The 22,081-nt window shown below is 44.3% G+C and overlaps 2 protein-coding genes across 5 annotated transcripts in view; one reads left to right on the forward strand and one right to left on the reverse strand.

The window, feature by feature from the left end:
* Nucleotides 1-7,144, forward strand: ccnk (cyclin K). The gene is made up of 11 exons (XM_084001128.1): nt 1-134; nt 1,072-1,310; nt 1,612-1,693; nt 1,781-1,912; nt 3,345-3,450; nt 3,545-3,602; nt 4,099-4,268; nt 4,363-4,571; nt 4,752-4,782; nt 4,993-5,064; nt 5,557-7,144. Exons 1-11 carry the CDS (start codon nt 126-128, stop codon nt 6,099-6,101), a joined length of 1,653 nt encoding a protein of 550 aa, XP_083857254.1. The 5' UTR covers nt 1-125; the 3' UTR covers nt 6,102-7,144.
* Nucleotides 7,145-7,937: 793 nt separating this feature from the next.
* The window catches only part of ccdc85cb (coiled-coil domain containing 85C, b), a 49,172-nt gene continuing 35,028 nt past the window's right edge, over nt 7,938-22,081 (reverse strand). For all 4 annotated transcript variants that reach the window (XM_084000773.1, XM_084000771.1, XM_084000772.1 and 1 more), the window contains 4 exons: nt 16,226-16,330; nt 12,496-12,588; nt 11,242-11,340; nt 7,938-10,274 (listed from right to left, as the gene is read on the reverse strand). In XM_084000773.1, coding sequence (XP_083856899.1) covers nt 10,185-10,274; nt 11,242-11,340; nt 12,496-12,588; nt 16,226-16,330 — 387 coding nt within the window. In that variant the 3' untranslated portion in view covers nt 7,938-10,184. The remainder of the gene's footprint in view (nt 10,275-11,241; nt 11,341-12,495; nt 12,589-16,225; nt 16,331-22,081) is intronic.

The raw sequence follows: 22,081 nt of genomic DNA on the forward strand, positions 1-22,081 counted from the left end.
TGAATAATGGCGATGCCCTTGTTACGATGGGGACTGTTGTTGATCACTTTTTAGCCAACTTATTGTGAATAACTGTGGATTACTCGTACAGCCGTCTGCTTTCGGTGATTTAGTCGGACAGCTACATGTTAAAGGTAAGGCTGGTGGTTCGTCAGAGACAGACGGACGCTAATAAGGCTGAATTATACTTTTCGAGGCTTCCCGGTGTTCAGACCTCGAGTGGAGCAAGTTTGCTAGCCGAGGTGAGCTAGCTGCGGCGGCCCGGCAACAGCACCCACCTGCTGAAGTGACAGCGCTGACTGTCTTTATCTCAGGTGTTTCGGTAATTTTAGCCTCTCTGGTACTTACCATTTAAGTTATACATGTTCACAGAAAACTCTCGAGGCGCGTCTGTGTATTTGGTCCCACGAAGCTAACTTTTCGTTAGCGTTAGCACAGCAGTCATTGGGGAATCTTAGCGAGAAGCTAATGGTTTCATTATGCTAATCGCAGGGAAACAGTTTACGTCGCCATCGACATTAACAATCAACTGTTAATTATGTCAAAGTATTTATGTTCTTCTGTACACATAGTAGCATGCTTGACTGTGGAGTCACTCATGAATGAATGAATGAATGGGAGAGGAGGGGCCGTGTCCAACATAATGTCCCTGTCAGCCTCAGTGACGTCTTTGCTGTTCTCCTCTTTATGGGATATTTGGCTATTAACAGCTAAACTGGGCCATTTCTGGTAAAATGGGACATGTGGGGAATGTAAATAGAAAAATGGGGAACCCTCTTTCCATGTGTCATGCACTGCATACCAGAAGAAATGTATTGTGTTTAAATACACCATGAATATGTGGAGGCTCTGTGTATTACAATAGCTTTGTAGCCTTTAAAACTTGAGTTATGCATCTCAGGTTGTAGGGTTGTTGTGTTGGCTGTCGACTTTTACCACTCTTTTCTCCACAGTTGTGACATGACTCCCTGGATTCTCTTTGGTTGTCAATGTTGTTGTCTCAGTTTTCTAGATAAACATTGTTATAATGTTGAGGAAAGCACAACTAACTGCTGCCTTTCTGTCTTTCAGCCGTCCAGTGCAGCGGGTCCATCTTCTGTTGCCTCTCCTCAACCAATGAAAGACTCCAAGGACATCTTGTCAATGACGGGCCAATCGATTCTGGATCACATCAAACCATGCTGGTACTGGGACAAGAAGGATTTAGCCCACACCCCGTCTCAGTCTGAGGGCCTGGACCCTGGCACAGAGGCTCGGTATCGGCGAGAAGGAGCCCGCTTCATATTTGATGTGGGGACACGACTGGGCCTGTATCCTTGATTGATTGGTTTAGAAGAAAAACCAGTGCATGGTTAAGTTTCTCTGGTTTTGGGTACCCTAACACCATCCTTTAGCAATTACTAATATTTGCTTGTGTGAAGGCATTCAAGTGCTGAACTACTTCAAACCTCAAACTTGATTGATATAGCACTTTTCATACGCATTAAAAACCCAACCCTTCTCACACACTGATCACACCATTTTGTTAGATGTTTTTTGCCATAAAGGTTGATATCAGACAATTGTGTAAAGAACTTTAAATGTTTTGTGATGCCCTTGACTGTCATCAAGACACTATGACACACTGGCGACTGGCATCATATATTTCCACCGCTTCTACATGTTTCACTCCTTCAAGCAGTTCCCCAGATATGTAAGTTCGATAGTTAACTTCATTTCTTTTAATCCCTGGAAGTGAACAGAATGTGTTGTATTACCGTTGTGGTTTGTGTCTCAACAGGTGACAGGGGCATGTTGTCTTTTCCTGGCGGGGAAAGTGGAGGAAACCCCAAAGAAGTGCAAAGACATAATCAAAACAGCCCGCAGCTTGCTGAATGATGTGCAGTTCGCCCAGTTTGGAGATGACCCAAAGGTGCACTTTCTGTTTTGTTTTTTTTCGCTCTGTTGTCTTGAAATGTTGTCCCTGTCGACACTGGGCATTGAAAGTGCAAAGAGACGGTGAACTGAACTCAACTATTTCAGTTAGGGAATTTGTCTTGGTCACTGAGTTCAGAAAAGGAAATAATAGTCTTAACTTGGATCTGTTGTAAACCAGTATTACACAGCCCTGCCATAATATCATGTTACTTTATCGAAAGAAGAACATTCTGCAGCCTGTTTGCTGTTAATCTGCTGCAACAAGCAACCGCACAGTAACACAGTAATCTTATACTGGTGGGTTCTGCCTTTCTGTTTCCACTCCTAACCTTTGAAGTCAGTAGTGTGCACTGTAAAGCCCCGTTTCCACTATGCGGTACGGTACGGGTCGGTATGGAACGGTACGCTTATTTCAGCGTTTCCACAACCATAGAACCGTACTGGTCCCATGGTACCCGTTACCATTTTTGTAGTCTGGCCTGATGGAAGTGCGTTGCTGCGATTAGCCTCTGATTGGTCGGAACGAGCCACCCGGCGGAAGTCCCGCCTCCGTGCTGCAGCTTTCACAGTCTGCCCGGTAAAGGGAAACATCAACAAACAACAACAGGAACCGAACCATGGATCTATTATACATCCGTGTCTTGAACTGAACAGAAGAAGAAATATCCGTCAGCGGTTGCCAACCGCCGTTAAACCGTACAAAAGAATAAATATCCGTTAACGGTTGCCGACCGTCGTTACACCGCGGACCCAAATCCAGTTTCCAACCGGCAATATTTTGCAAGTGCACCGTTGCTACGGCGCCGACCGCAACGACTGTGACTGGTTGAAAAAATTCCAAATGGCCGGAGTGTTTTTTTCTCTGATTGCAGAATCATAGGCGGACCAGCCAGACCCTTCTTCTCTGGAGGAGGGTCTGGCGAGCGAGACTACCATTTTTGTAACCCTTCTGGTTGGGGTACCTAGCACACAGGACCGGTTCCCTTGGGGAGGAGCCAAAGCACTGCAACGGCAGTAAAATGGGACATGTGGGGAATGTAAATAGCAACGGAGTCTGGAGTGCTGAGGAGGTGCAGGCTCTGCTCTCTATTGTTGGTGAGGAGGCTGTGCAGCGGGAGCTCCATGGCGCTGTGCGGAATGAGAAGGTTTTCCAGCTGGTTGCCGTAAAAATGGCAGAGAATGGGTTCAACCGGACCACGAGCCAGTGTTGCTACGTAAGTCGACGTAGCGGCGCTGCGACGCGCACTCCGCCTACCCCTGAAGGTCCCCTTTATAGAATGGAAACGCAAAGCTGACCATATCCGACCCGAACCATAGCCGTACCGATCCGTACTGTGCCGTACCGTACTGACAGTGAAAACGAGTCTCAAGTGTCTTGCATGGTATAACTTACTTCACATGTTCTATGTCCATATGTTCTTCAACAGGAGGAGGTCATGGTGTTGGAGAGAATCTTGCTCCAGACAATAAAATTTGACCTGCAGGTGGAGCACCCCTATATGTTCCTGCTGCGCTACGTCAAGCAGCTCAAGGGTACGTCAGGAAATATAGCATCAGATCCATACACAGTTTGATGCATAATTATGCGAGTAGCCAGTAAAGCAAACGCTGTTTTTATCTGTTACAGGGGAGAAGAATAAAGTGTGCAAGGTGCTGCAAATGGCATGGACGTTTGTCAACGACAGGTAAGCAGCTGGTGTTCAAACACTGTCTCCGGTTCTCACTCTTGGTGTCTCCTCTCTTTGATTGACTTCATGTCTAAAACTGTAGCTCCTAACCAAAGCCGCTAAGTAATGTGTATTGATGAGTGGTTGAATTACAGAGATGAACTTTAAAGGCTTCACAGCCTATGTTCTTTATTTATAAAGAACTTAGTGTACGGGGGTGTCACAGTGGTTAAAGACACATACCACATAACCGCAATGTCACGATTTGAATCCGGCCAGGGGGCTTTGTAGCCTGTCGACACCTTTTCTGTCTCTCCCCCACATTTCCTGTCTTTCTCTCTATTGTGTGTTGACAAATAAAGGCAACATGGCAACCGAGCTCAATTCAAGAGTACACAGTCAGACGTAAAACAATTCATATAGATAGTATGTCTGGAAGTTCCAAATCTTCCTCTGTTTTATTGAGAAAAGTCAGATCTGAATGGAGCCATGTTTCCCCCTGTGCTCCTTCCAGCCTGTGCACCATGCTGTCTCTGCAGTGGGAGCCAGAGATTATTGCAGTAGCTGTCATGTACCTGGCCGGCCGCCTCTGTAAGTTCGACATTCAGGAGTGGACGGCCAAACAGTCGTCACGCCGCTGGTGGGAGCAGTTCGTCCAAGACGTCCCGGTTGAGCTGCTGGAAGGTGCTGATTGTACATCTTATCACCCCTCAGGCCTTTCATTGATACTTTCATCTCCTTCCACACTTGTCTCACCAACATTGTCACTCTCTTTCAGACATTTGCCACCAGATCCTGGACCTGTACTCTCAGGGCAATAAGCCCATCCCTCAGCAGATACAGGAGAAGGAGCGGGCACCTGCTCCCCCACTCCCTGCTCCCCCGATTCCACAGGGACAGCCTCCCACCTCCAACCCTCCTCCTCCACCACCAAAGAAGACTTCCCCTCAGGGTGGCAGCCCTGCACGCCAGCTCAAACGCTCGCATGTGAATATCCATTTGAATTACACTCTCTACATTTAGAAAGTCTCTCTTTTATTCTTAGGTCAGGTTTCTTTATTTACTACTGTATTTAAAAGTCTTCATTACATGTTACAGCTTGTATGTGTGTTTACCTCATATATCTCAAAGCAGCAGAGTATTTATATTCATGTATCCTTGTTTCAGACGTCCCCCAAAGATGAACCAAAGGCTCCAGGTAACCTCTTGTTAAAACCTCATGCTCATTTGGGTTTTAAAGTAGTTGAAATCTTACAAATGCCTGTTCATCCACTGAAGGTTTTCTCATTAGCATGATAGTTGTTGTTTTTTTTGTAAGATTTAATGAATATTCAAGCCTGGAGTAAAGTGTCCTGATTTTTACAAGCTTCAGCATCTTGTTTACTGGTATTCTCTTTTATTTTCACAGAACAAGTCGGGTCAAAGATTCCTAGACTGGAGAGTCCAATGCCCCCTCTGCCGACATCACAGCCTCCCTCAGGTAACTGTTGGATTTCCTTTGTGAGGAAGTTGCAGTGATTTAGATGTAGTTTGGTGCAGAGCCTAGGTACATGCTGACGTCGTCTGAGCGTCCTGCTGTGTCGTTGCGTGTGCCATCAAATAGGCCTATAATGAACAGCCGGGGACCCCCTACCTGGGACTGCAGCTTAGAAAGCAACTCAAAGTCTTTAGTCTGCCTCAGTCTGCTTACATAACCAGCAACTTGTCTGGACATTATGTTTCCTAACGCACGCATACTCCTAACCTCTCCCAGACCAATCTGATTAGTGTTTGAGCCCGATAATGAGACCTCCTATGTGGCTGAAGCCTGGCAGTCATGGTCTGGCTGTGCGCTCACTGTCTGGGAATGAAGAGGTTGTTAGAGATCATGTGGGAATGAGCGGCGTTGTATTATTTACGTGCAAGATGATGCCAAGTTTTTTAACAAGTTGTTTTCTCTTCGCCATTTTTTTCCCCCCTCGTCGCTCACCAGACCGAAAAGCTCCAGCTCCGGCTCCGGCGCCTCCCACAGAAGCAGAACCAGGAAGCGAGGCCGCCCCTCCTCCCCCGCACGCTCCGCCTCCGCACCAGCCTCCTCCCCTGCCCCACCGCCCTCCTCCGCCCCCGCCCTCCAACTATCTCATGTCCACCACCAGCTCCTACATGTCCGGGGAGGGCTTCCAGAGCCTGCAGTCCATGATGAAGACGGAAGGCCCGTCCTACGCCCCCATGCCGCCCAGCTACGCGCCCCCGCTCCCGCCGTACCACGTCTACCCACCGCCCGCAGCGCCACCTCCGGGCCCTCCCCCTCCTCCTTCCTCTTACCCACCACCCAACTTGCCCCCGACCTATCCACCTCCAGGTTACAACAGCTACCCTCCGCCTCCACGCATGCCACCGGGGCACGTCCCCCCTCCAGGGATGGGCCTCCCGCCTGCCGGGTACCCTCCTCCACCTCCTGTGCCCCCAGGACAGTCACAGGTCCCCCTGCCCCCACCGCCTGGCATGCCCCTGAACCGCGGCGGGTGGATGAGATGAGGGTGCGATAACGGTGTATGAACTGAGGCTGTGCGGAGGGAAAAGCTCTCTGCAGAGGAAGAACAACCAGGAACCTGTGTTATTGTGGCGCACACACACAAAAAAAGAGCTTTTCCACCTGATTAACAGTTCCCATGGGTTGTGAATACAGGCTTATCAGCAGATAGACTTGAAAGGAAAAGTGAAGTCTGGACAGTACTGTTATGAAAAACTAGAAGTGCTGCTGAAAGTTTGCAACAAGAGTCTTGAAATATTTGTTTGACATAAGTGACTTAAAGATGCACAGGATTGGAACGTAGTGTATTCATTTTCAGGGTCCTGTAACCAACACTGTCTACTCATTGCTTTTGTTCTGGGAATGTACCAGGAAATAGTGGCTCCATGAATTGTTTTTTTTCTGTTTCTCTTTTTTAGTGTTGTCAGACTGCTCATTCGCTAATTATAGAGGGATGAACTTACAACCTTTGAGTGAATCAGAGGCAGAGTCTTAATTTTCCTTGTGTATTCTATCACCTTGTGTTTTGATTGTTGTTAATTTTCAGTCACCCCCAGTGTTTTTCTTCTTTTCCACATTCCCACTGTTTTACTGAAACACAGAACATACTAGAATCTTGAGATGGTTTAACACTCACCCTGAAAAATGCTGTATATTCAAACATGTTCATGAATGTACAGTGTGTGGAAACATGTTTATTTTTGTCTCGTTACATTTTAACCACACTGTGGTCATGTTGCATATGCCTCTGCTAAAACTGGCCGTGCTCTATTTTTTCGTTTTTCACACCTCTTATTTCCTGTTATTTGTTTTGAGTGTAACTGCTCTGCAACCAGCTTCACACGTAACACAACAGAAACCCAGTTATAAAACCACCCTGACATCAAAACACTGGACAGTCTATGGTATATTTGTACATATCTGATCATTTCACTTAGACTTTTTTTTTTGAAGTTTTCTATCCGTATGTGCCTTAGTCAGGCCTCTTTTTTCTGTATCCTGCACGCAGCTGTGGTTTTGTGTCTGAGTGGCACTTAGGACAGTACAATAACAATAAAAACTTGCTTTTCCTACTTTGAACTGAGTACTGGTGGTATGTTTGCAGCTCTGTCAGATGAGCTTCATAAGCACAAGGCCGGAACAATGAAAATACATTGCAATGAGTTATTATTTCAGTAGGAATAGTCATTTCTGGATTTCATTCTCACATAAAAAATTAAAATAAATAAAAAATCCTGATTTAATTTGTATTGGTTCTTGCAACTAACAAGTGTGTTTTACCTGGATAATGTGATTCATAGGCCAGGCCCTCTGGAGCACAAAAATGCTTCATTTATAGTATATTGTGGCACTGCTCTTGCCATTTAGTGTAGATAGTGTATATTTCACTTAGTCCTTATGGGCATCAATCAAATATGTTCTTAAAGGATGAGCAGTAGAGTGCTGTTTCACACTATTATGTTAAAATATTAACATATATTCAAATACAAACATTTATACAATCTACAGCAACTTCTGTTATATTTATCATTAACAGTAAAGTTTATAATCCTCCTTCACTAAAAATACATGTATTATTTTACACCAAATTACTTCAGTTTTTTTTAGTTGAATCAGTTGGTCTTTCCATGAGCCTGTGCCCCCCTGACAACAGCAGACATCCCTGGTTCCTGGTCAGTGATGCACAGAATATCTCATTTTATTTCCAGCTCAGCACCAACAGAGGGCAGCCTCGCTCATCCACGAAGGAGAAACAACATGTCTGCAAAACTGTCTGCTTTATCAAAGAAAGACAAAAGTTCACAGTATCATTAACCAACTTTTTTATTTTCTCCCAAATGTTTCTAAAAGTGGCCTATGTAATGTTTTTTTTTCTTTTCACCTGCCAAATCCATCTCATCAGTGAAATTCATGAAAAGAAGTTATACAGCCATGCTCGTTACTGCAGGAATTGACATTTATTTACGCCGTAGATTCTAGGTTTCTGTACTGTGGTTTTAGCATATAGGCAGAGAAAAAGAAACACTATAGACGTTTAGAAAAAAAAAGACAATTGGGTTCCAAATCAAAACACCATGCAGAAAAAAATGTGGCACATCTCAAATCAAATGCCTTATATAAAGTATTCAAAATTGTATCATGGCTTCAAATCAGTTCCTAGAAAAAAGGACACTTTTAAAAACCATACTTTGATTTATTTCTTTTGACCCATTATTAGAGAGAACAGAGGAGCATGGCGGGCACCCTCGGAAATGTTCTAATTTGGAACAAATAACACTAGAGATGGGAGAGCGTGAGCTGTCAGTCACTGAATTGATCCATCAGAAACAAATATCTGATCAGTTCAAAGCATGACTGATCAGCCACTGATAGCACTCCCATCTCTATCTGACACCTGGCAATAAATACTTTGACAAACAGCTGTTTGTTCATTCTGACATCAAGAAATACTCAATTGTTAGTGTTATTTCAGAAGACATCTAAGGGAAGACTTATCTCTCATATTCTAAGAAAAAAAAAAGAAGATTCAACTTTTAAGAAACATGCGCTGCATAAACACACCTGCTGAATCCATGACTACAGAAAAGGTCTAAAGAGAAGCGACCTTTTCATCTACTGAGATACAAAATGACAACCAAGGAATTCAGGGCAATCCAAGAAGCCATCCAAACTGAACTCAGGGTTTAGTATTTGGCCTTGGAGCTCGTGTTAACGTTAATGGGACTAAAGATATTTTAGAGAGGATTCAGCAAATGTCTTCAGCATTCTTCAACCGTGTTGTAACCAGGGTTCAAAAAAGAAAAGAAAAAGAAAAGAGGATTCACAGGCAGATGCTACAGCTGCAACAGAACCATTCAGTCTCCTTTTCACACACACATACACGCACACATGCGCACCAACACTCTCGCAGTCACAGATGGGCAAAGGTAAAGCTGTAGCCCTCCCAACCTGAGAAAATGATTGTCAAGCATGCACACAGCATACAATTTGAGTTTATTCCACAAAATAAGAAACGGATCTATCCGTCAGCTCCGTTGAGATGGTTTTTGATTCAAAAAAATGGCCTTGATACATTTTCAGAGGTTACAGAGAGAAAAGGAATAAAAGTGATTCATCTGGAAAAAGAATAATTATTAATTAAAAATGAAAAATAAAAAGATTAAGTTCATTACCAAAAGCAAACCCTGTTTAAAGGTCCGGTTGTGTGTGTGCTTTTCAAACTAAATTATTGATCACATGGCCACGCTAGAATACAAAATAGATAAATCAACAATAACAATGAAGTAGTGCCATGGTTTTATACATAATATACACAAGATAACAGTGATCTCTAGACTTCATTATCCATAGACTTGTCTTATAAGCAAAAGGCGCTAGGTCACAGTGGGTTTCACTTGGTTAACACTTTAGAATGCTAATTCTAGTTATACTTGTTGACCACTAGGGGGAGGGGCGATACATGTGACAGGAGCTAGGATCTCTATAGGAGGTACTATCAAAACTTATCTGAAGATACCACCACAATGTTGCTTTCCACATCCTGGCAACATGACAAGAGATGTCTGCCCCTGCCGCCTCATCATCATCAGTCCTGTGCTTGAAACCATGTCATATCGCTATAGCTTCACGCAGCATAGCTGTGCTCCGAAGGGACTAGAAGTGGTGTGTGTAGGCCTACTGTATGTGTGTCTTTGTCTGTGTGTGTGTTATGTGTTTGTTTTGTACAGAGAGAGATCATTGTGTAGCCGGACGCCTCCGAAAAACCGACAAAGAAAAAAAAAAAAAGTGGCGAATCAGTGAAACTAGCTGCCAGTTGTCAACATAAGCTCTGAGAGATAAAAACATGTTGTGCACGTAAAGTCGTACATGTGAAGGAACGGACTAACAGGGTCCGGTTTTGTGGCTACGTCTGCCAGTCTGGAGAGAGGAGTGTTTGCTGAAGGAACGCTGGGTGCTGTAGGCAGTGAGGGAGCACGGCATGATGGGTCGCGGTGGTTGTGAGGGGTGTTTTCAGGTGAGTGTAGGTACTGTAGATCCTCATCTTTCTCTCTCCTCCTCTCTCTCTCTCTCTCTCGCCGGTTGCCGTGCTACAGCGGCCCTTTGAACTGGTTCCCAGAGAGGTGCTGTCTGATGGACAGCTTTGATCCTGCTGCATCACCCAGCTTTCTCCACACCACCTGCAAACACGAGGGGAGACAGAGAGAGAGAGGGAGAGAGGAGTTGAGACGTGCAGACGGAGAGGCAGAGACTGAGAGAGTGAGTCTAGGCAGAAGAGAAAAAAAAGACTTTCTTCTTCAAGAGTGAAAACTTCAAATGCTCACAGTTTGACTTTGAGCTGCACACACACACACATGCATTACAGTAGAGCTATCTCTGTATCTGTCCTCTGTCTCTGCGAGGCTGCTCTCTGGCACCGAGATCTTTCAGTGAGGGAGTGAGTGAGTGAGATGGGGGGGCCCCCGGGGGACCCCAGTGATATTACAGAGGTACCATTGTAGTGCTCCCCAGATTCCTGGCCTGTCACATACCTCTGCCGGGCCCAGATAGCACGGCTCTCGCTCTGTCTCTCTCTCTAATCAGCGGACCTTTTTATCCCGGACCAGGCCTTTCAGCGCCAACACAGAGAGATGGAGGGAGATGAGGGAGATGAGGGGAGGGAGGAAGAATGGAGTGGGGTGAGGCTGGGGCACAGGGCGGGAGGGAGGAGGAGGAGGAGGGTGGTAGTGGTGGGTGGGGGTGCTCTTTTCCCTGCCGCTCCAGTTTAATTGCTCTGACAGCTCAACTACGAGCCTCTATTTAGGGCTTCCAGTTTAGAGGTGGCTTTGGATGAGGGGGGAGAGAAGAGATGGAGGGATAGAGAGAGAGAAAGAAAGAAGGAGAGCGAAAGGCAGCTCCGTGCCCAGGACACTGCTGCAAGTGTCATCCCAGACCAAATGAGTCTGAATGAGGGTTCCTCATTAGTGAGAAGCAGCTCAGAGCCTGACCTGATTTACTCCCAATGGAGGAGAAGGGAGAGGAGAGGCCCACGGACAGAACAAACAGCAACTTCAATGGAGATAAGCTTCCTTTGTTTTACGGCGGTGGGGGCAGTGGGGGGGCAGAGTGGTGGTCAAGGAAGGGGGGGGCAGGTGTTGTTGCACTTACGTTACACATCTCTCGCACAATGGCCTTCTCCTTCTCGCTGAGATCGTCCTCGTAGTCCTCGGGAACCTGCTTGTCCAGGTTCTCGTGGACCTCCAGCACCTGAAGGCAACACACACACACACACACAGCGATGGGTTAGTGGTTATGATGCACTGAGCACACACACATGCTCCCTGAGTAAGGTCTGCAGTGCTGACCCTGCCCTGTCATGCACCCAGAGGTGATATATACAGTAGATTAAATAAAACTGAACTGAATTAATCAGTTGCATTAATATATTAACCTCATTGAACACAGACACATAGACATGTGGTGATCACTGATGATGCTGTAGTGGAGCAAAAACTAAACCGTGTTTGTTGTCCCAAACCTTTTCTCTGCTGTTATTTGTAGCACTTTACTTCCCTGTTTTCATTTCATGTTTATTTTTCCTGTACTAACTCATCTGAGTCTGAACCCAGGTTTAAACTTGACTTTTCTGGAGCATTTATATTGTTATCATCACAAATTCCTTTCTGAAATAGCAAAAAGATCTGATTTAGGTATATTTAACTGAATTTAAAAATTTCAACTTTAGTATCAATTCTGCACTAAAGCAAGAGATACTCAAGTATTGAGCCTTTTTTATTGTGCAGAAACAAACAATAAAAGATAGCAACAAGTGTGAAAATAACAAAGGCCACAGAGACAAGACAAGAACATATGTGACAAAAATATGTGTCACATACGACAGGAACATGAAGACAAAACCATGCTGTGACAGATCTGGGTCAGGGTAACACTGGATCATGATACTAATTAGTAATACTGCAACAACCAATAATGCGTGTGTGTGTGTGTGGGTGTGGGTGTGTGTGTGTGTATATACACAAATATATACACATTATACATATATATATATATATATAACACACACACACACACACACACGACCCAGATTTGACAACACATGGTTTTGTCTTTATGTCCTTGTCTTATGTCATCATATATATATAGGGGGAAAAAAAGAAAACATCAAGAATTGGAATATTGTCTGAACTTGGATCTAGATTGGTTTCGGCAGCTCAGTTTGGTCTAGTGCTGTTTACTAAGGTAAGAAAAAAACTGACCAATCAGAAATAAGACCATAACTATGCTATTCACTACCTACATAGCTACATTTAAATAGCTCTGTAGGTGACACGGCTTTACAGCTCTTAAACTTGAAGTGCGGCTTAAATGAACCCTCTAAAACAATCTGATCACATATCATACCTTCATGGCGTGCACCACGGCCTCAGGCTTCTGGACGCAGGACAGGTAGCCTGTGGCGGGTGAGGACTCGCTGGTAGGGAGACGACCCGTACCCTGAGGGGAGAGGATGAATAATAAAGGGAAGAGACCACTTTTAGATTTTTGTTGGTGTCATTTCTTCCTCAAGAGACGGTGCACAGAGCAGAACGAGCAAATACTGTATGTGAGACGAGGGAGGGTGACCTGCGACAGAGGTTAAAAGCCAGATCTTAAAAAGCCCACAACATCTGGAGGACATGGTCCCTGCACACTGTCAGCCCACAGTATCTCCTCACATCTGCTGTCACACAGAGTTAACCCCCCGCAGTCAAATGACAAGCAGCTCACAGAGCTCTTCATCTGACCCACACCCGAGACGCTTCGCTCGGTAAAGAAAACATAAACCACTCTCCCCTTATCAGTGGGTGTGTGCTTCTGATTCGACCAGAGAGATTCCCTACACTGTAGCACTGAAAATGCCATCCCCTTCACCCCGCCTCAGATCACCTCTCCTCCGCTTGTGGTTTTTCTGTCATTTTTTGTTGTTGCATTGGCCGTGTATTCAACTGCCAGCCAGGTCTGCTACATGCACACTGTGATTTAACCTGGTGTGATGGGAGCAGCCAGCCAGAAAGAGAACCAGGGGGTTTGCTTGACTCATCCCACCCCCTGGTTAGTTCCAGACAGTACCTCACTGTTAGAGGGACACAGAGATCTCTGGGACACACAATGGCACCATTCACTGTAACCTGGCATCGGGGTCCTGCATTAGACACAGCTCCGTGGCTCTGTTAGCCCAGGTTCAATTCCCCAGCTCACTGGTGATCCATTTGCCGGCCCCCATTTGGGTGCCAGAATGGGCCCACAAAACCTAATGGCACAGAGATAAAGTAATAACCCTAGTGCAGCCAAGAGGGATGGTTTGTGGAAACTGCCCAACAGTCTATTCATATCACATCAGCCTCATGAAAAATTGATTTTTCTGCTGGTCCTGAGGGTTATGGCCTGACAAATGCTTTGCCTGACAGCCATAGGAAACCGTGGGAATAACTGTTTTTCTTACCCCTGCAATGAAAATAAGCATTTATTTCTTTCCTGAGGCAGTGAGAGGTCAATATGACTGATCTGTGAGATAGAAACAAAGGAACATGGTGATTCTTCAAAGTAAAATTGACGTTATACTCACAATGATACACTGATAAATAAAGTCAACCCTTACTTGATCAATTGTGAAAGCCGGCAGATGAATAGCATTGTATTCATGAGCTTTAATATCACAGACATCATGAATAGAATGAAAAGGTTAATGTGAGGTTCGGTTATTATATTATTATTGCATTGAAAAGGTTGCTGCTCAGCAGCACACTCTAAAGTTTCAGAGAGCACCAACAAGCTCTTAAATGACCCATCTGCTTTTATCCTTATTTTTTACAACCTGTCAGTCTGTGTATTCTTTGTGTTATTCAGTTTTAATTTGTATTTATTTATTCATTTTTCTGTGTGTTGTCACTTTTCTGCATTTGTCATCTGGCCTCCATTTCCAGTCATTTTTATTGACCTGATTGGAAGTCTGATCTGCTATCTGATCTTCAGACTGGGTTGAAATGAATGGACAAGTTTGGAAAATGGTCTGAAAAACTTGTGATTATTAAAGGAATAAGGACACAGGAAATGTCTAGGGTGATAGCCTATTATTACATCCCCTCATTATTAAAAGGGGGAAGTCGACATTTGAATAAAAAATGATACACAGAATATAAAATAACAAGCCCCTTGTTAAAAACAAACACACTCTCCACTGTGAGTTTTTCTTGTTTAAGGTCACAACAGCTTCATTTCCAATACAGCTCCTCTACACTGGACTTTGAAGTCAAACCACCAGAAAAAAAATATGTAAATCACTGTCACCTCTGTTTGATGTTCTGCTCTGTGGGTTAAAGCCATTATGTGAAATGCGTAAACACTTTGAGTGTCATAGTGTTGAACTTTTCACTTCATTCTCCGCTGCGGTAAAGAGAAGGATTTGGACAGCGCAGAGGCAGAGTCTGAGCATGAGCCAGCTCCAAGCAATGTTTATTAAATCAGGCCTGCATAAACAGGCCTGATTTAGGCCTGGCAGGATGAGGGAGGGGAGCAAACGCTGTCAGAATCAATGGTTTGCATTTTGAGCGTACAGAATCCGAGTCGACGGTTGAAGTGGTTGTGAGAATCACACTGGCTGGCTGCTCTCTTCCTCCATCCATCTTCTCTTTTCATCTTTCTCACTTGTTTTCTATCTATCTGACAGTATCATGCACACTCACTGACCTGAAAGTGGGCCTGAACGTGAGACAAAGGACTAAATATAAAGGATGAGCTGATAGATCAGGATGGGTACACACAGCAACAGTCCAGTTCACTTAAGTTCTCTGGCCCCCACATCTCTCATTTCCCTCTAAATCTCCCTCTTCATCTTCCAACAAGGAAGGGACTTTCTTTAACTTCAGCCTTTCTCAAATGCAAATCCTCCAATTTGATGAAATGTATCTGAAATGCAGTGATACAAACCCATCCTCAGTCTTCTAATGAGATAATTTCACAACGCAACTAGATGTCATGTCTGCAGGAGACCACAATTCATACCTCATGTCAATACCGTGACCTTGTTTCATGTGTAAAATGAAACGCAGGGAGACAACCATCAAGATAATTTCCATCTTATCCTTCCTCCTGTAGGAGAGACCTTCCATCGGGTCAAGGTTCATGAACGTTATTGAGTGGCAGGAGGCTCCAGAGGGAGGGGTGGGGTTTGACCCCGCAAGCTTAAAGGGGTGCGAGATGGCCTGCGCCTCACACTGGGCCTGTGATTAAAACATAATATTGATTTTTTACACAGGGAAGATTTAGTCCTCTGGGTAGTGGCATAGCCCGACTCTGACCTTCCTTAAGCAGGCGGAAAACAATTATCCAGCCTCTCCTCCCCAGACAGTGGCAGGGTCACGGGTGGCAGTGGATTGGAGAGAATTATTACTTTCATAGTGGGATTTTAGTTCAAACAGGCTCCAGGGGGGAGGATGGAGCTGACGGGCCGAGGTACAGGAGAGAGAGCAGAGGAGGCAGACTCCTCTTCATTTTCCTGTCTTATCTTTGACTTGGTTTCTGTTCTTCCTCTTTTCTTTTTTCCGCCTCATGTCTTTTAGTCTTTTATCCCCCCCCTTCCTTCTGTGTGTGTGTGTGTGTGATTTCCCGTCATGTGTGAGACTGAGGTTGCCTGTGGAGGTATAATTGGAGAGTTAGCAGTAAAGTGAATTAGAGCTGACTTGACTTGATCCCACTGCTCCAGTACAGTCCTCCATACAATTAACCATGTGTGTGTGTAATGGTGTGTGTATATGTGTGTGTGTGTGTGTGTGTGTGTGTGTGTGTGTGTGTGTGTGTGTGTGTGTGTGTGTGTGTGTGTGTGTGTGTGTATGTGTGTGTGTAATTAAACCATAACAACATTTGTTACAAGCAGTGTCACAGTGTTGATCTTTGACTATAGCTGCTTGAGTGGTTAGGTATGAATGGGCATCCCTCCTGTGCGTCAGTGTGAGTCTTTATGTGTTTGTGTGTGTGTGTGTGTGTGTGTGTGTGTGTGTGTGTGTGTGTGTGTGTGTGTGTGTGTGTGTGTGTGTGTGTGTGTGTGTGTGTGTGTGTGTGTGTGTGTGTGTGTGTGAGCCTTCTGGGTACTGACCATGTGCATGGCTTCCTGGCGCTGGGGCAGCGAGGACAGCTGGGACTCTGAGTGGTAGAGGGTCATTCCCTTCCTCAGGGCACGAAGGTCACCTGGGTTACACTGCTGCGTACAAACACAAAATACAACATTGTATGTTTGTGAAACATATAAACAGAAAAAAATACACAGAGACCAGGCATCAGAGCCATGACAACTAAAAATATCTACTGTATACATATCTACAACTAAGTGTTTCTCTGAATGCGTGTTTTCAACCACCTTTGGAGTTTGGCACTGACTTGACTTCTAAATAACTCGCATCACATTTTTCCAACTTACTTTGACTTAGAAATTAACAAATTAATCTCAAATGTTAATATTTAACATATGTGTCACATGTATTTTGCTTCACTGTAACTGGTACCGTTGTACAGAACCTACTGTACCTACTTTACCCTCATACTGTATACCGTAAACATTAGTAGAGCCCAACTTATACACTGCCTGTCCCCAAAAACAGTCACCATTCTAAGCTAATAGGTAAGAGCCTCCCATTGGATAATTACTGCATGGATAATTATGTTTCAGCTGGCAACAACTTATTTAACCCTAACTGATGCAGTCTCATTTCTTAAACAACCATGTTGGAAGAAGATGTTCATCTGTTTCAGAAGGGTCAAATTATTGGCATACCAAGCAAATAAAACATCGAAGGAGATTGCTGAGACTAAAATAGGGTTAAGAACTGTCCAACGCATTATTAAAAACTGGAAGGAGAGTGGGGAACCATCATCTTCAAGGAAGAAATGTGGTCCAACGTGACCACAGAGTCCAGACCTTCACCCCATTGAGAATTTTTGAAAAATTAATGCAACAATGAAACAATGCCACAGCAAATGCATTCTGTAATCAAAGCTAAAGGCAGCCCAACGAAATATTAGAGTGTGCAACTTTTTTTTGGACAGGCAGTGTATATATTTTTACCACGTGTGTGACATTTCTGGACTACTACCTATTATATGTGCTGATATGTAAAACAGCACACAGGCTATTGACATCAACTAATAATACCTGGCTGGTTTATTTATCGGCCTAGATTTTCATTTGAGAAAAGATATTGCATAGCTGAACCAAAAGCTCTATCACCTTCATTTACAGTCACAGGAATTGTATTATTTGGATTATTCAAGTAATTAAATTAAATTCAACTCAATCGGTCTTTATTATCCCCAAAGTGGCAATTGTCTGTGCAACAGTGGTCAACACTTACACAACACCCAAGTCAACGCACATCAATGGAATAGCTGCACTTCTGAGAAAAAGTTAGAAATGCCATTAAAATATGTTTTACTGCACTTTACTCTACAACTTCTTTTTGTGTTTTTGCCTATATTCATGTCTACAATAACCAGTACTGTCAGATGATATCAGCCTGCTAATGTTTCCGCCTGGTCCACTGTGTATATTTAGATCCTCATTTAGGACTCTGTGGGTCTGCCCCCCCCACCCCACCACCCCACCCTCCTACGCAGGCACCTGCCTGCACTCTCGTCGTCACTCTGACGCCACATTGCTTCAAGCGCTTCCTTTGCAAAGCTGATTTGTAGTTGTTGTGAGGGTTTTTTTTTTTTCGAGAAGAAAAAAAAAAGGCCCTTCAGAGCACCGGGGCTGTATCGCATCGTGCTTCATCAAGGGACATTACGCAGGGACACTGTTCCTCAGATTTGTCCTCATTAGCAGCCAAAGACCACTGGTTCCTGGGGGCAGTAACCAGCCTCGCTTCCCTCCGTGGGCAGAGAACACGGCAACACCACTGTTCCTTATGACATTTCTCATGTCACGCACTAATGTTCCCTCTGTGCGCGGCGCGGTGTGTAAACACACGTGATGCCTGGGAGCGCTGGGCTATAAATAACCCCAATGAGCTGTGGGTGCGCGTCTATAGATGCATGGACATTGTGCAGTGTTGTCTGCCTCCGTATTATCTCTCTCTGTGTCACATAACTCAGGTGCACACTCGCATGCGGTTTTGCACACAATCAGCATTCACCTCGTCTCCTCTGTCCTTTGATGTCCCCTTCCCCTCTTTCTCCTCCAGCTCAGTATCCCGCTAGTGTTCCTCTAACCTTTCCCAATCCCTCCCTTGGCACTTCTTGATCCACCCTTTGGCTTTCCATATTCATGCCCTCGATTCTGCACCTTTGCTAACATCTCTTTGTCATTTCTCCGGGCTTTTTGCGTCTGTCAGTAGTCTATGCTCTGTATGCCGTAAAAACACAATGAGAATAAGCAGACCTGCTAAGATCATCATCTTCTAAGGGAGTTTCCATTATCCAGTTATGATTCATATTATGCCGAATCCAGTCTTGCAAACAAACCAACACGTCTCCAACTTTACTTCCTTCCCTGACCTGACCTTGACCACTGAGACCAACAAAGCTATTTGTTTGCCAGACAGCGGGGGGACAGTTGGCCCTCTGCACAGCCTTCTTGGCTAAAGCCCGGGCTCCTTCCGTCTATCCATCCATCACTATGTTCTTGGAGCTGACAGGGAGAAGCTGTGGACGCCACGCATCATTTCCTGCTTGAGTTATGAGGTGTGGGGGGTGACGCCGCCTTGACACAAGGGTACAGAGGATGGCAGCACGCTCCCCCAACAACCACAGGTTCATACAGGACACAAGCAGTTTAGGACTAATCCCTGCTAGACACTGTAGTCTGAAATAATCATTTTTCCTGACTGCAAGGGCAATTCTGTTCCTAACCTATTTGAGAGTCCAGCCCCAACCCGCAATGTGTTGTCTCCAGAGGTGGGAAGCAGTTAGTATGTTTTTTCTTCTTTTTTCCCCTTGTACTGAAGCCAGCATGTTAACCAGCTAGCCCTGACCCGGCTGGCCCATCCCATTATTCTACAATACAACTTTATTGCAGCATCCAGGCAGCCCTGGAGAGCCAGTGCTGTATTATAACCTGTCTTCTTGTAAATGAAATGATGGCTGAAGCTCCTGGTGAGAAAAGCTGTTGGTGCAAATGTTGTGTAGCATTAGCGAAACATATACAATAGTTCCTTTAAAGGGATAGTTCACCATTTTGGCAAATTGGCCCATTGTTATAATCCCTATAGTCATGGGAGTAGATTTGTTACCTTTAATCCAAGCCAAATGCAGAGACTGCTTGCCGGAAAACTGCCCCCAACTGCAACGTGCATCAGTGGTTTTGCATGAATTTACCTCAAAAACAACTGTGTCTCGTAACGTTCTGTTATTATCTCATAGCGTGGTGAATGTGCAGGTCACAACTTGTCCACCAGAGCGTTTTGGAGTTGTTGGATTGTGTATTTGATGAGTTTGATGAGGGAAACCAAGAAATCCCATTAGCCTCCGTAGTGTAGCTCTGAGCAGCTCACGGCTCTGCTCCGCCGTTCTAAAAACAGCTTGCACCGACAATTAAAGGTAACAAACCTACTCCTAAAACTATAGGGATTATGGCAATGGGCCAATTTGCCAAAATGTTGAACTATCCCTTTAAGGCCCCATTAAAAGTTTACTTTTTGGTGATCACTTTATTAAAGAGAAGATCCCCAAATCCTGAAGATTTTCCAGTCGTAGGTTTCCCTCCATTTTCACTATGAGCTATATTATGGGATGGTGCAGCGGGAAGGTGACGTGGCATAACAGTTTGTTTATTGTGTCCTAAGCCCCCCACCCCTGCTTTTAGCCAATCTGAGGCAACACATTTTTTCAGTTGATAAATCAGCTATGCTAAGTGTCAGTAAATGAGCCACAAATTGTCATCATTCAGGTGTCCACTCTCACAAAATGATTTCTGTGAGCCTGCAGTTATCCGAGTGTGTCACACGTGTGCGTCTCAGACTCGTGCCGAGCTCTTACATGTTAATAATCAAGTGGCAGTGAACATGTAGGGACAGCCAGACACACTTCACTGAATTAATAGGGAAAAGTACTGGTTGGGAGAATTGGGAATCAAAGCTAAAGAACAAATCGTGTACATGCACGTGTGGTTGGTTGGGAATGTTTGAGGGTGTGGGTTCGCACACACACACGTGTGCAAATACACCTGTTTTTCTCATTGTGTTTACACCTGTGCTGTGTGGGACTTAATATCTGCGGTGGGAGCAGGTTGTTATCTCCCGCCCCTGTCCCTTCGGTGCAGTAACAACCTGTCAGCCAAGCTTGTTTGGGTCAACATTCCTGTGATAAGAGGCTATTGTTTCCTTCAGGCTTAACACAAGTTTCACTGGACCAGTTTCATAACACAGGAAGTTAGGCAACATGTCCATTGAGGCAACTAATTCACTGTAACGATGCCACCTACTAGCATTCAGACACACCATTAAGTAGGCTATTACATAAGAGTCAGATTAAATAGTAAACTGGAAAAAAACTCTTTTTTCATTATTTACTGGTGTACACTTTCAAGAAATCAAAGTTTATTAATAACACAAGCATCCAGATGTTTCTTAACTCCAGACAGACATTCCCAGGTTCCTCAGTTGCACTCACATACCAGTTGTTGGCCATGCATTATGGATGCCCAGTTCTACCTGCCTCCGTATCTTAAATTATTCACCCCCCAGACATCCCGACAAGCCAGGACAAGCGTGTGTCATTTATGCACCAAAGCACAATGTAGCATTCATTCACCTGGGGTACCTTCGTACCACCAAACACTGACTGCGCGGTGCAAAACAAGGACAGAGGAAGGCTTTCTTGCCAAGATAGGCCACATACAAGCAGCTCCACCTGTGTTCATTCATTAGCACAGCATGCCAGCAGAGCGCAGAGGGGCCAAAAAAACAGGACTGGACACAGAAGCAGGACCTTTACAAGGTAACACAGCCTAATTCCTTTGTGCCTGTGACAACAACGCTGTGTCAGAGAGCTGATTCAGTTCCATGGTAATGTGTGTAGCTTCACCTTGTCGTAAATTTGGGGTTTTTTTCACTGATAAAACTTACCACAGGCCTAAACATAGATTTAAAGAAAACTTTGACAGAGATTTCGAATTTGTTTGGATGAATGCCACAGATGTGTACAAGTCTAATGTCTTTATGATGAATATAAAGTTACAGCTTAGTTTAACAACAAGCAGAACGATGCTAGTCTGGTTAAAAGAGAAAAAAACAAAACATGAGTCTACAGAGAAATATATAATAAATCTTGGTTTTAAAAGGGATTATGAGCTAGAATATTTCTCAGCTGGGTGCAATGACTTCCTGACCACCAGATGGTTAGATACTTTACCACAGCATGTTGTATTTCCTCTTTGGTTAGAGGCCTTCAACAGGGGGTCCGTGACCCCTAGGGGGTCCACAGAGGTACTACGGGGGGTTGGGGTCGCAAAATGTTTGGTTGATTAGACTATTTTTTATATTATTTCGTTTTCACATTTGTGTTTAAAATAAAAACGTCAGTTTGAATAGCTTGTCTGCATGATTACCATGCAATTGACAGACAGTTAACAAGGTCTGTTTATAAATGGCAGTGGGACGACCCCCTACTCATTGTAGGTTCCATGTTTAAAATAAAAACATGAATATAAACCTCTGTATTAAGTGAATAGGTAAGTATCCAATGCACAAATATGTGTACAGTTTAATATAAAACACAATTTCAGACAATATAGTCGGGGGCCCTTGGCCTGAAAAACGTTGAAGACCCCTGATAGGTAGATTGATACCAAATGATTTGTATGTCTTCATGCTAACTAAGCTCACCTGCCAGCTGTGGCTATGTCTTCATATTTACTGTGTGAACAGAACTTGGGAGTGGTATCAGTTTTCTCTTCCAACATCTCAGCAATAAAGCATCCTGTGTATCCTTTAAACATTACCACAAACCTGATTCAGCACGC

The sequence above is a fragment of the Trachurus trachurus genome, assembly GCF_905171665.1.
Source record: "Trachurus trachurus genome assembly, chromosome: 24".
NCBI lineage: Eukaryota > Metazoa > Chordata > Actinopteri > Carangiformes > Carangidae > Trachurus > Trachurus trachurus.